At 31.5% G+C, this 14,804-nt stretch overlaps 1 protein-coding gene across 2 annotated transcripts in view; it reads right to left on the bottom strand.

Annotated features, from left to right (window-relative positions):
* Positions 1-3,215: 3,215 nt before the first annotated feature.
* LOC135128553 (orexin/Hypocretin receptor type 1) overlaps positions 3,216-14,804 on the bottom strand; it is a 211,740-nt gene continuing 200,151 nt past the window's right edge. For both annotated transcript variants that reach the window (XM_064055430.1, XM_064055431.1), the window contains one exon: positions 3,216-4,255. Coding sequence is in view for 1 of the 2 variants with exons in the window: in XM_064055431.1 (XP_063911501.1) it covers positions 4,210-4,255 (46 nt within the window). In the remaining variant the exon portion in view is untranslated. The remainder of the gene's footprint in view (positions 4,256-14,804) is intronic.

The raw sequence follows: 14,804 nt of genomic DNA, 5'->3' as shown, positions 1-14,804 counted from the left end.
CTCGGTGATGTAAATTTTAGCGTTGCGAGGAAATATCTCGATGATGTAAATTTTTACGTTGCGAGGAACACCTCGATGATGTAAATTTTAAACGTTGCGAGGAAAAGCGTCTCGGTGATGTAATCAATCTTTAGCGTTGCGAGGACATGCCTCAGTGATGTAATCAATCGTTAGCGTTGTGAGGACATGCCTCGATGAAGTAATCAATTTTTAGCGTAGTGAGAACATGCCTCAGTGATGTAATCATGATAACGATGATAATAACGATGATAACCGCCTAAGGGAAGAAATTATTTTAACCCCTCGTCAGTTCGCGGTATGAATTAGTTAGTTTAACAGCCCTAAATGAACTATTAGCAATCTTGTGTGAAGAATTAGGAAGTGTTATAATATATACTTACGTATATGCATCCAGAAACTTATTTATATAGTTAATAGTTAGCATTAGCTGACGATTAACTCCTAGCCTGAACTGTGAATTTATTTTTATTTATTTTATTTTATTGGTTAACGTTACCCAACAGGCCGGAGGCCCAATTACAGGGTAACGGGGGACATACACAACACCCAGAGCAGGGCGGGAATCGAACCCACGACCCAAGGTGTGACAGGCAAGCGCGATGCTACCTAACCCACCCGGGTCCTCAATTTACAACAATAAAACAAATTTATTCCACGTGGTCCGCGTTGGTCCCGAAAATTAACAATTTTCCGATTAAAAACCACAAGATGTAGCCCTTTTATTAACTACCAAACCAGATAATTTATACCTAGGTAGTTACAGCATTCTTTCACCATGCATCCACTACACTGAACAGAAACATAATGGTGCATCCCCCTCTCGTCATGCCGTTAGCAGCTAGCTTGTCTACCACTACCGCCCTCTAATCAAAACATGCAGAACTACTCCAAGCGCTACGTGCATATACGGTTGCCTATGTTTAATGATTTTTTGATTGAATTCTTTCTTTCAAATTCAAATTATGCAAATTGTGATTTCGCGCCGCTGTTAATTAATTTCAGCGCGAAAATTTTGATTCAAATTCGGTCAACACAAGCTGCATTGTAATATATAATGGTCCCTTCAATAGTACTTGTATTTTCCAGTGATTTGGTGTGTTTACCAAAGGTTTAAAAGTCGATGGTACATACATGCTGAGTTAATAAGCACGCCCTTCTGGATGTTTTGTTAATTATTATTATTTAAGATAGAAAAAAAGTCAAACACCGAAGTTGTATAGCTTTTTGAATACCCCATACATTTACATGGTCTAATTTGAATTTTTGAATCTTCTAAAGTTTTATAAGCATATTCCATTTTTTACAATTCCGATACGATTTTTTTTACAATAAACTGTGAGTTATTTATAAACAGCGGCGTTGACAGCGCCATAAACACGTCACAATGTTGACACTACCCGACTATTTTAAGGTTACCATGGCAACGGAAAGTAAAATGCACGCGTGCGGGAAGTTCGACCTCCCGCACCCTGGTGAATGCGCGAATTTCATCAAAAAAGGTAATATTTTGATGCTTCTAAAAAAGTGAAAAACCTTAGAAATTACCAAGCTTATTAGACATTGGGATAATACAAACATCCTACCAAAAACTGACAAGTGAACAAAATTTTAAAACCTGCGAAAAATTCAAAATTTGGCATTCCTTCTTGATCATCGACAAACGTAGAGCCCTACGTTGTTTATGTGTTTTTTTAAGGCAAAATGCCTTCAATCAAATACAAAATTTAGAGGACAAAAATCTTTTATTCCTCTATTCTGACAAACAAAATACAGTTGTAAGCTATAAGAACGTGTCTTTAGCTTTCAAAATGAAATCAAATCAAGTGCTCCGAATCAATACAAATATTACAATTAAAAAAACTCAAGAAAAAGAGACATCCGAATTAAAAATAAGTGAATGCAAATGTAGGTAAGCGAAGAAAAATGTTGCTGCCTCGATGGGAATCGAACCACACGCCCCCTGTTTGGCGGCCAGGTTTCCTGACCACTAGACCACGACGCCTCTTATCTTTCTTCGCTTACTACTACTTATTATTGTGTCACCACACAAATATGCAAATTTAAATTTGAATAGAACCCAAAGTCTGTATCGGAAATTCATCACGATTACGGGATCGATGGATCTTATCCAGGTGATAGAACGCTCCTCGGTATTCAGATTGAGATCAGTTTAAATGTCATTAATGAATCAATCTCATTTGGAAAGATAAGAAGGGTACTTAACATCCAGGAACTTTAGTTATAAACGAAAGGGTGAAGTCTGAATAAGTGAATTTCCTAACACGTGGTGAAAAATGTTACACTAATAAAACGTCAGTGTGTAAATTATATGTACCGTTTCTGATGTTATAAACTAAGGGGATAAATAGATTTCGATAATTCTAAAGCACAATTAAAATTTCAAAATATTTGGTTCGATAACTTCAAAGATTATCTGTGCTACAAAGTCGTCAACAAACGGCAGTAAAATAGGCGGGAACGTAAAAACGCTGAGAAAACATAAAATCAGACATTCGTCAAAATGACCTTATTTCAGTGCTTACTTTTGTGATCCCTACCGAAATAAAAGATTTACATTCACTCTCTTGGTTTTGAATCTTTCTTTAAGAAAATTTAATAAAGCGTATTTTTTTTCCTTAGAAAAGCTAGCACACCCTATGTTGTTATTTTAGTTACGAGTATAAATTGCACAAGATGTCCTACAACGACAAGGATTTACTGTAAAATAATAAAAAAGTGCAACATATGCAGCTTTGATCTCTACTATTCTATCTTCGAAGTGATGGCTGGATTTCAGGTACAACTAAAATGTTCTCTTTTTGTTTTTACTTTATATCAGACCCCGAAACGTATACACGCAAATGCTTTTAGCATCATTAAAAAAAGTTATATAGTGCAGCTGGGACCTAAAATAAGTACACAGTCCGTTGTCACATCTGTTAGAATTTTGATCTATACGTGGGTTGGATTTGTGTTACAATAATATGTCTAAAAAAAACGTATAAAAGAAAAATGAAAACCAAAAAAAAACTGATTGATTTTCCTTCTTCAGTCTGTATAGTTATACTCAAAATATTATGTTTTTAACGAGTCGATGATGTTTTGGTGGAGGATAAAACTGTTAACTTCGTTACAACGTCTTTTGACGATGTAAAATATAACAGTAAAACTACAAAATATTTAAAATGGTTTTATTAAATTTTTAAATAAATCTTATTATAAACAACAATCGTCTATTATAATACTGTAGTATACATAGCAGCAACAAAATTTATCATATCACAACACAAATTAATGGCTTGAAGCCGTTCACCACCGTATGTTGACTTTAGTCAAAAAAGTACGGTTGTTAAATTCTATATAACACAGGTACTTACAAGTAAATGTTACAATAGTAGAAGGAACACTGAAATCTCAGTATTTTGCAAGAGATACAAGTAGTTTTCATCTCTAGTGGTCAAATAATAGCCTAGAGGTAAAAATGCAACAAACCTAGAGTCTTTTATACAGGTTGTGTGTGCTATTTCGCTTTAACATTTTTACTGCAGTTTTTAACACAAGTTAACATGCTTTGGTATGAAACAACACGGTATATTTACACTACATTTTATGCATTAAATCCATGGTCGATTCACCTATCAATATAATTAAAAACACGTTATACTAAAATTTTATTTCTTTTGCATAAACGTATTTTTTCAAAAATTCGTATATTGTTAAGTAAATCAACCTTCGCATATATACATATATATTAGTCGTGCTTACGGTAACAATGGTACGTAAGCATACATTCAGTTCAAAAATATGTATATAAAAATGTACAGCGTTTATAAGTAGTATATTTGGTCTTCTGTTCTACAACTTTATACTTGTGTCGTCGTTTTATCAGACAGGCATGCACATGCTGTATAATTTTAAATGGTACTTTATAATAAACTCCTAGGCATCTAATTTTGCTGAGCAACAGTGTGTACAAAAAACATTGATGTGGCCGATGTCCACACACAAATATGTTGAATATGGATAATTACAAAAATACACCCGCTCAATCCACTGTCAACGATTATTCTTCGGGTAATAAAATTCACATTTAGTAGGATCGTGCCATTTAATTACGTCAAGGTTTTACACTCAAATGTAATAAAATCCTCCACAAAAGGGTGCTGTCGTTTTTTTAATGGAGCTGCTTCAAATCAATTGCTCCACTCGGAAGAGATAGGAACTTGCCCTGGAACTGAAAAAAAAATTGAATTAATTACAGCCATAAATTCCCGAACCAAAATTTCAAATGAAAATTGACCAGAAATGAAATGGCGGTAGATGGGGCCTGCGTGTAAAACTGTAATGAGTATGATTCGAAATACTTCAAAGGCTATGTTGCAACAATTTCACTTTGATCTTGTATTTATAAAAAAGTAAAAGTGATCTTGTTATCTTATAACTTCGAACGCACGCTTTGCAAGAGTTTCGCTTTCATTGTTTATTCGTGATATTTGAAGTGAGTATTTCGACATAGGTCACGGCCATTCTTTTAATATAAATATTTACAGAGTCTTTAAACGTAAAATATTCACGAGGGATAAAAGAAAAAAGTTCTTTGATAAAGAGCAAGCGGTAATCATTTGAGTTCTTTTTCATGAACGGGGTAAACACAAAATCCCTTGCAATAAAAAATTTAGAAGTTGTGTTTTTTACTGATAAGTCTATACACAACTGGTGTATGGACGTGGAAGTTCAATACAAGAAAGAATCTTTGGAAATTTAAATAAAGTTTGCCAAAATTAAAAGTCAGGCAACCAGTAATACACAAAAATAAATATTTCAAATATTATGCCTTGGTTTTTTCACATAGTGTTTGAAAAAAATTAATGTTAGGTAAAGTAATTACATTGTCTAAACACCGAATTAAGCATGACTATCTATTCCGAGCTTTTGTTACGCAAACATTTAAAAACTCGTTTTGCATATGGAGCTTTTACAACTGTCGCTTTATCCGGACTTCCCCGCATAAAAATTTATTTAATTGCATACAATTTGCATAGTTCGCTAGAACCGTACGTTTTTTGAAAAGCAGCGACTAGAATAAAAAAACCAATTAAAATAAACCGTAAAAGCTGGTCCTTTTCACTAATTTCGCTGACGACGACGACTCAGATAAAAGTGTGCCGTCGATGGAATTTAATCGAATTAAAGTTACGGTTCCTGGACTAAAAATGTTTGACGTTATCTGTTGTTTAAAATCAGTTGATTAATGCCTTATCACTAATACAGTAAAAGCGATGCCAAATCCACGAACCGACCAAATCGGTTTTTCCTCGAACTGCTAAACATAAATGAAATTACGCAAACTTAATTAGAAGTAGGTTTGCCTTTGCATGTTAAGAACTTGTGTATTAAGAGTTTATGGCCTAATAAATTATTGAAAAGCCTCAATTTAACTAAAAGTGTAAAGGTGTCTGAAATTTGTTTACTGTGCTAATTCCACTTTTGTTCACAAATTTTCTGCTGAAACCTAAAACACAAACTTTCGAAGGAATAATTTATTCGAGTTGCCAGGAAATCATGATTTCGTTATCCGATATTGCATGGTGTGGTGTTACTTGATTAAATCAAAGGTCATATACATAACAAAACGCTAATTTAACTTTCTGATATTGCATTTTCTTGTTTATGAAGTGCTTGCATGAAACGACGATTTTCCCTTAAATATGTGGCAGCTTTCTGACGAAATGACATCTAAAAATAGGGAATAAACCGCTAGAATTCTAAATTAAATACATTACAATGTAATAATGGACATATGTTTTTGGAAAAATTTAACAGAAATTCTGCCTAGCGTATGTTTTCGGAAAAAGTGCTGTGTTGGTGGATCTTAAAAAAGCAACGTTTAATAGGAGACAGTTTTGACGAGAGTTTGCTCAGTTATTTAAAGAATAATTAGTGGCAGACGGGACGGTTGAATTACTGTCTGTAAAATTAGGAAAAAGGGTATATTGAAATTGAAAGTCGTTGAGCGGAGCAATGCGGGTATCTACTGTTGTATTGTTTGTGTTGTTCAGGTTCTTTCAGTCCCTAGAGTGTATATAATTAGCTAATTCGGTGATTAGTATTCGTGTCGTTAATCAGCTATTTCACGCATTCAAGTTTATTATGAACTATTTTGTTTGTAAATAACTGAAATTGTGTACACACTACGACTAAATTTGAATTGTTACTTGCTCTATCTTGGAGGGTGAGGACCATTGATGAAGTTTATCTACGATAATTTGTTGCTATAAATTTCAGGAAGAATTTTTTCGAAGCATATGTATTTAAGTATCAATATGGATTAAAATAAAGCAAACCACTAAATAAAAGATTCAGCTTTGTTGTGATTTACTGATTCAAGGCCAGCATGAACTGTTTATGACCTCTACATCTAAGAGTACAGTGCATACAAAAATGTGTGACTGCTCTTAAATGCACACCATATGAAGATGAATATCTGTATGGATATCTGACAGGTGTATCGCACCAATGCTGGTGATTTATTGCAGATTAAATATTTTATCAAACATTTCGAAAGCTAATTTCCGTTTGTGCAACAATTCAGTACTGTGGCACGCGATTCGATCAGATTATTACCGATCTTATCATATTCAGCTGAATTTATTTTAATAATTAATAATTACACTTATCTACTTATCAAATTTAGTACGTGATGATAGTCATGCATGAAATCATCATTGTATATTTCTGAAACATTTAGCGACATCTATTTTTTTAGTAACAAATTTTCATGAACAATATTTGTTTGTAACTTTAGTACTTTGTACTACTTTGTGTTTAACAATAACGTTATTTGAATTTCGCGCCCATGAGAATGGTTAATCACCAAATAATTGAGTGAAAATTCGTTTTACGAAAATATTATTTTCGTCTGTCTGTATTAATGAAAAAAAGTTAATATCTTCGACCAGTGCTTACAGTGTGGGATGACACTGTTTGAACACGACATATTACTTTCGGATTTTGTCTATATACCTCTGAAATTTTCAGTACACAATCAAATAAAGCGATGTACTCTAAGAACATAATTGTTTTTCTTTGAGGGACTAACTGTTTCAATAAAATATCAGTAAACGTGCCTAAATAAATAAAATGGTTGTAATAAGTTGTTGTGCTTTATTACCTGTACAAATGACAAGAATTAAAATTATATGGCGCATCTCCGCAAATTTATTGAGTTTATTTAATTTAATTACTCATTTAGAAAAATATCCATAAATATTGATTTAGTATTTCTTTATGTGGTGATTTGGGTTGGTATCATTGCTTTAGTACTTAATCACCTGTCATCCGTATCGATTTTAATTAGACATATAATCTCCGAAACTATTGGACCGATTGTTGTCAAATTTTGTATGTACTTCAGGAATATTATAGATGGTAAAACGCTAACCAAATAGATGCAAAGCTTTTTATTTCAAATTTGGCGACAATGGAGGTGGAATTTATCAGATGGAACATCGTTGTTTTTTTATTACAGTCTAATCAGAGAACAACAAAACTTCTTGCAAACAAGTCTCATTTAAAACGGATTAATAGTATTAAAGAAAAAAAAATATTTGTGGGAGTGTAGACTGATAATGAGCATTGTGAATAAGCCGATGAAAATACAAGTTCTGATGATACAAACTAAACTTTTGAATAATGTTGCAATAATTCTTGTTTTATATATTTTTAGTATTTGTGTTGTTTGCTTACAAAATCAAAGAGAATTTATTTTTGTTTTTTAGGTTGTGGCCAAAATTTACAGTAGTAAATATTATTTAAATTTTATAAAAGAAGAAACTTCTGTACTAGTGGTTCAGGAATCCGAGTTGAGTTTTTACCCTAGACATTCAGATTTTTGGAAAAAAAATCAATATTGAATAACAACGTTTTACAATTCAACTTTAAACTTACAATGTTTCCCCCAAAATATTGATGACGCCATTGGATGGAGAGATTATAGATTTATCAATGGATTCATAATTTTTAATATTACATGTGAATATACAGTTTTGCACCAAATTATTAAGTATCCTTGATAAAATATTAGCGACGTTATCACAAAATTTTGTTACGGAAAAATTCACTTGAAACATATGCATAGCATGCTTCTTTACCTGTACTGTAAAACGGTCTATACATATTTTTATCTTACAGGGTTTATCATTAAAAATAAAATGTGCAAAATCAAATTTTATATTTTTTCGAAGAAGCCGTTTTTGTCCGATTATATGTATTTTAATTAGAAGTTTTGTCGAACTAACCTTTAACCAATTTTTATTTTGAAACTGCAAAACTGAATGCTCTGAAATCTTGCAAACGTTTTAAATTATCGTAAGCATGATAAATCAATCGTTGATCAAAATTTATTCGTCTATACCCTTCCAAAAATTTATTACCGCATCTCAAAATTTTGCCGAATAAATTATTGATTAAATCAAGAACGACTCACTCGATTTTCCCGAAATTTTGGGAATACAGTACTGTTATTATTATTAGTATTGAACTGGAACTATCCATATTGATATGTGTCCTACGCAAAAATGCTGATGAAAAAAAAAATAATAAAAATTTTTAATAATTTTTGATAATTTTTTGTTAATGCACAGAAGTACTTATTTTGAAAACTAAATTTTTTCTTCTCGAAAGTAATAACTCAGTAAAAAAAATATTGCAAATATTAAATTGTTATTAATGTTTGCAAATACTAAAGTATGATACATCATTGAATGCAGAAACAAAATCTCTACAAAAATAAATATATTTTACGTACACTCAGCCCTGTACTCGAAAAAATAAGACAGCTACGTGCCTGGGTTTTTTCTTTAGAACACACGGTATTTTATCGACTGCTATATATAATCATCTGTGTAATAAAGCCATATTTAGCTTAGAACAACATGGGTTTGTAAAAGGACTATCGACTACGACAAAATTTTATAAATTTATTTAGTTTCTGTTGTTAAGTTTATGCAGTATATACAAATCTATCTAAAACATTTAATAATCACTGTATATTTCAAGGAATCTAAGGTAATCTTGGGTCATTCGGATTTGGTGATGACATGTTATTATTAGTTAAATTATTAGGTTGAGATACGGAGTGAAATACGGTGATTAAAAGTCGTCATAGTGGAAATGCACGGGGATCGAACTTAGACCTTTACTGTTTACCTTATTTTTTAATGACGTTCGTATATATTCGTTACGATAATTGGAACATATCTCGATTGTATCAATCTTCAAACAGATATTGATCAAGTTATCGTTTGGTGTAGTAGGCATAAATAAACTTTTATTATGACAAAAGTGTAAATTTAGAGTTGTTCCGGAAAAAAGCAGTATTCACTATTAATATGTACAATATTAATGGTATGATTCCTTTTCAAGAATCGATACCTTCAACACTTTCGTGACAATTAATTTCGTGATAATGGATACTAAAATCACTTACAATTTCCATATTGATTTTGTAGAAAATTATGGATTTATTATTATTATTACATAACTTCACAAAAGTATTATACTTGTTTTTCATTGTAGACCTTAATAAGATCGAAATTAATATATTGTATTGTTATTTGGACATCGTGTAAAAATATATAAGTACTTACATAAACCTTATTGAAAAGTTATTACGTAAATTTTGCATGCATTCTTATTTTAAAGTGTATTGTAAATCAAGTTCCGCTTTATCTAAAGTCCGTTCCATTTTGACTTGGCAGCGTGCAAAACCCATAAACAATGCATTTTATTTGGGAGAATTCGCGGCAGTGTTGTCAGTTATCCAAAAACCTACCGATTTCCGAAGAAGTTGATACATGAATCTGACATAAATTATGATACTCGTAAAGTTCTTGTTATTCCGCTTTTATTCGTGTTAAAATCTAATTTTAATATATTGAAATTTCAAGGTAAATCGAATTGTTATTTTTTTGGCGTTTTGTTACATCATTTTTCAAAAATTATATACAATTTTGTCTTAGATTTTTAAATGTAATATAACCAAACAATACTGATTCTAACAATATAACTTTTACTAGTACAGTTTTTAAATTTCTATCAAAAACATTTTTTTTTTTGTTACTTGCACAAAAGCTGTACTGAAATTTTATATTATTGGTGATTTTAGAGTTATCAGCGGTAAAATTGTATATTATGGTCTAAAATAATTTTTGCAAAGAAGAAGTATTTGACAGCGATCTTGGTGTTTGAGGTACGACTTGTTTTTAAACATACTTAATTAGAAGAAAAACTTGTTATTGATTACCTTCGTTATTCAAAAATAATTTCAATGTAATAACTGTTACTTTGCGGCATATCAATTTCAAAATTTTCAGTAATGAAAACACTTCGTCTAGTGAAATTTTCAAAATGCATTCCATTTAGGTAAGGAATTTTTTTGAACAAATTTAAAGACACATACAATCACAATTACATTGCTAGAATCACTGTTATTACCTTTAAAAATCTAAGGCAAAACTTGAAGTAAAATCTAAAATTTGATGCGATAAGTAGCAGAAAAATAAAAATTTAGAAACACGAAAATTCAGAAAAAAACGACCAAGAACTAAATTAAAAAAATTGGTCGTAAGTTGTTCGACAGAACTTCCCTCGCTCGTACAGTACAATGATACATATCCATCATTTTCGAGTATTTATTTATGTCTATACATCGAAAGAATGTGACGTAGAAATTAGTTTGATTTAAATTAAGCCACAATCGAACAAAATGATCTGAATATTATAAGTCTTATTTTATCATTATTATTATAAAGACGAGTTTTTCATATTTTCGAGGAAGTGGGGTTACTCGTTCTTAATTTGACCAATAAAAAATTGGTAAGGAAATCAACAACATGGATAATACAAAGCACAACAGAAAAGTAGTCGCAGCAAATTATCAATGCAAGAAAAAAAAGTAAACAGCCAAATTCAGCATCGAACCACTACCGCATGTCAATCTTTTTTTTTGTTTTTCTCTGGAATGGATATATATTCCTAAGAAAAGGGTATATTATTTTTCATCAACTTACCCCCGACGGTTTAATAAAGAGTTGAAAGATTTGAGTCGCCTTAAGAAAATTGCCCATTCAGTTTATAAGAAATCTGGGAGATCTGATGACTATCAATATTTTAAAATGTTAAGGACCCAATTTAACGAAAATCTGTATAATTCCTACCTTTCTAAAGTCACCGACAGCATTGAAAATTATCCACAGGTCTTCTGGAAATGTATTAATGATAGGAAAAAAGTAGTGGGCAGTGGTATTCCTTGTGAAATGCATAATTGGCAGGAGTTTGCTAAAACTGGCACTGAAATTTCTAACTTGTTTGCGGAGTTTTTTTCCTCGGTTTACGTAGAAGATGCTAACAGTGATTTTGATCAAGAATTTGAATGTATAAATGAAGTATCTGATTCTGGACTGAAAGTTGATATATCAGAAGCTTTTGAAAATGTTACTCGTCTTAAACATTCTTTCCATCATGGAGCTGATGGCATTCCAAAAGTTCCGCTAAAGAACTGCATTTACTCAAGTATGTACAGTGCCCTTGTGTGAACTGTTCAAGGTGTCTTTGTCTCAGGGTAAATTTCCCAAGGTCCGGAAAAATAGTTACGTTACACCTATTTTTGAATCTGGGGATCGTAATAAGATCGACAATTACAGCGATGTTTACAATCATTCTGCCATTCCTAAAATATTTGATTCCATTGTTGCCAAACAATTGGAGTGGATTTCTTGTCCTATCATCTTTATCAAACAACATGGTTTCTGCAAACAAAGATCTACTTGCACAAATTTAATGGAATGCTATTGTTACTTAATGCAGCTTTTGATAAAAAACTACAAGTGGATTCCGTGTATACTGATTTTTTCAAAAGCCTTTGATAAGGTAAACCATAGGTTATTATTCTGTAAATTGAGTAAATTAAGGTTTAACAATAACGCCGTTAAATGTTTAACATCATTCCTGTCGGAGAGATCACAGCAAGTTAGGATTGGTGGTTATATGTCGTCTCCTTATTTACTATTCATTAATGATTAATGCTTTCGTTACTCCAATTTTCTGTTGTATGCGGACGATTTGAAAGTATTTAAAACTGTTAGTTCCGTGAAAGATGCACTTGAATTACAAACATATCTTAACATCTTTTATGACTTTGCTTTTAAGTGTTAACAAATGTCATATTATATCATTTCTTAATATCAAATTGAGGGTGAACTTTGACTATTATTTGGGTAATTCTACCTTGTCTCGTGTTGACGAAGTCAAAGATTTAGGTGTGGTTTTAAGAATCATTATTATTTTGTTATTAATAATACAATACGGACTCTTGGGCTTATTTGAAGGCATTGTCAAAATTTTTCGATTTCGACCCTAAAAATTTTATACTTTTCTCTTGTCAGATCTCACCTACTTTATTGTTCTTCCATATGGTATCCTAATTATAAAACAGAAAGAGTACAGAAAAAATTCCTTCACTTATTATAGTTTAAACTTGGTCGAACTCATATCAGGGTAATTACACTTGGATAATGCGTAATTTTCATATTAATTCACTCGAAACTCATCGCATAATTTCCGATATTTCATTTCTTCGAGGACTTATTAATGGTGAGATAGATAATGCCTACTTCCTAGAAAAATTATCTTTCATTGTGCTGCCTGCTGATAGCAGATTGACTCGTAGTCAACTGATTTTCAGAATTCCTTTGTCGATAACAAAAAGATCGCAAAACCATCCAATTAGACGAATAAGGAACACAGCCAACAGACTCGCAGAGGACCAGAGGTTCAACATATTTAATATCAATAAAATTACTTTTAAGAATTTAATAAGGAATATGAGCTACTTTGTAAATCTTTAATTAATAATTTTTAATTTTATTTTACACGTATTTATTATTTATTATATATAGTTTTGTAAGTTTCTTTCTTGTATTATTAATAATTCTATTCTATCCTAGAAAAATTATTTAAAACCATACTCTACAACTTTGTCACTGATTGACTTTAAAATCTTCAATAATAAAAAAAATCCTCGCATGCTAAAAATTTCAGTACACCTTTTGTGCAAGTAAGGAAATAGTATATTATTAGCCAAGGTTGCAGAGCCAAACATTCTAGACCGAGCGCAAATTAGAACCCGAGACGCGCAGCGTCGAGGGCTCTGAAGCGCGAGGTCTAGAAGTGGCTTTGCAACCGTGGTTAATATACTATTTTTTTCACTAGTAGAAACCATAAGACAATAAACTGAAAAATAAACGTTCAATTTTTTGACGCAACGTGATTTTGTTTTGATTTCTAATCAAACTTGATCTAAATCTTCAACACAAAGAAAATCGTTTATACTTGTCGCTGAGTTAATCATTTTATCTTCTACCGTCTACCAACTACCATGCGTATACTCAAGTAATGTTTGTAGCACACATTTGTTCATTTTTTAAGAAATAATCACATCAAACATTGCGTACATAACCTCAATTTTTCTTTTTGAACCCGTGGTAGCAAAAGTTGAATTTGCTACCACTAAATGAGTCGACATTTGCATGCGTCCAGGCTGCTAGTGAAAAAAAGTTTTTTTATACATATGTTGAAGTTGAAAAACACTAGTGCAGCAAAATTACACTTGGAGAATCAGTAGTATTTGGTTATACATATTAGATTACAGTTAAAAAATGAAGACAAAATTTTCAATAGTTTTTGAAATTTGACGTGATAAAAACCAAAGAACGCAATTTTAAATCAAATTTTCACACGAATCGAAGCGGAATGTAGAGCTTTATGATTATTTGTGTAAGATTCATGTATTAACTTCTTCAGAAATCGATAGGTGTTTGGATAATTGACAAGATACCGTGAATTAGGGACGAGTTTTGTACGCTGCCAAGACAAAACCCAAGCAGCTTGGTGTTTTTACAGAAAACTGTGTCTAGTGGTATACTATAAATTATCAAAATTTACTTGAATATGTGCAGTTTTATGTTCCAGGGATAAGGTGTAGATTGCCCCTAACATTTTATTATAGTGTCCCAAACACCTATCACCACTAACAATAGTCCTTTGTTACCATGTCTATACAACAGCTTTGACAATAAAATTTATATATTTTGTGATATATTTAGTAATAAGAGTACGAAAATGAAAATTTGAGGTCGTTGCTATTTTTGTATGTAAGTATATTGTTATTTTGATATTAAATTAAGCCAGGGCTTATTTTACGTAGTTACTACAAGTCATTATTTTATCGTGGAATTTTATAAAGCTTAGGGCGGTGTTATTGCTTGTTCAGTTAGCTTTAAACTTGCAGCAGACAACACAAAGTTCAACTTTGTACATTCGTATATACAGGATCGCTAGAATATATGGAAATTGAGAACCAATTGTAAAAATCAACTGAAATTAGGGTGTAACAAGTTGTGTTCTAATTATTATTATTCGTCAAAAAAAAATTTTTTTTGCTTCATTTGTTTTCGGGATGCAAGGCCAATTAATGCATTTATGAATATAGCTTTTTTTCTGAATTCATTGATATAGCACAATCAACTTTGTTTCTCATTGAAATGACAAAATAAATTACGGTTCTCGCTCAGAATGAATCATTAATAATTCTATGTGCTCAGTTTAACTTACATCCACAATTTTTTCAAGAAACACCTTACATGTAAAACTAAAATTATTTTCAAAGGTAACGATGTCATTTTTCTTTTTTTATTTATTCTTTAGTTTTCCATTTCAATCAGAAA

The sequence above is a fragment of the Zophobas morio genome, unplaced genomic scaffold, assembly GCF_036711695.1.
Source record: "Zophobas morio isolate AGI-343-1 ecotype UQ-CSIRO unplaced genomic scaffold, CSIRO_AGI_Zmor_V1 ptg000014l, whole genome shotgun sequence".
NCBI lineage: Eukaryota > Metazoa > Arthropoda > Insecta > Coleoptera > Tenebrionidae > Zophobas > Zophobas morio.
Note: the sequence above shows the minus strand (reverse complement) of the source record. Positions and strands in the feature narration are given on the sequence as shown.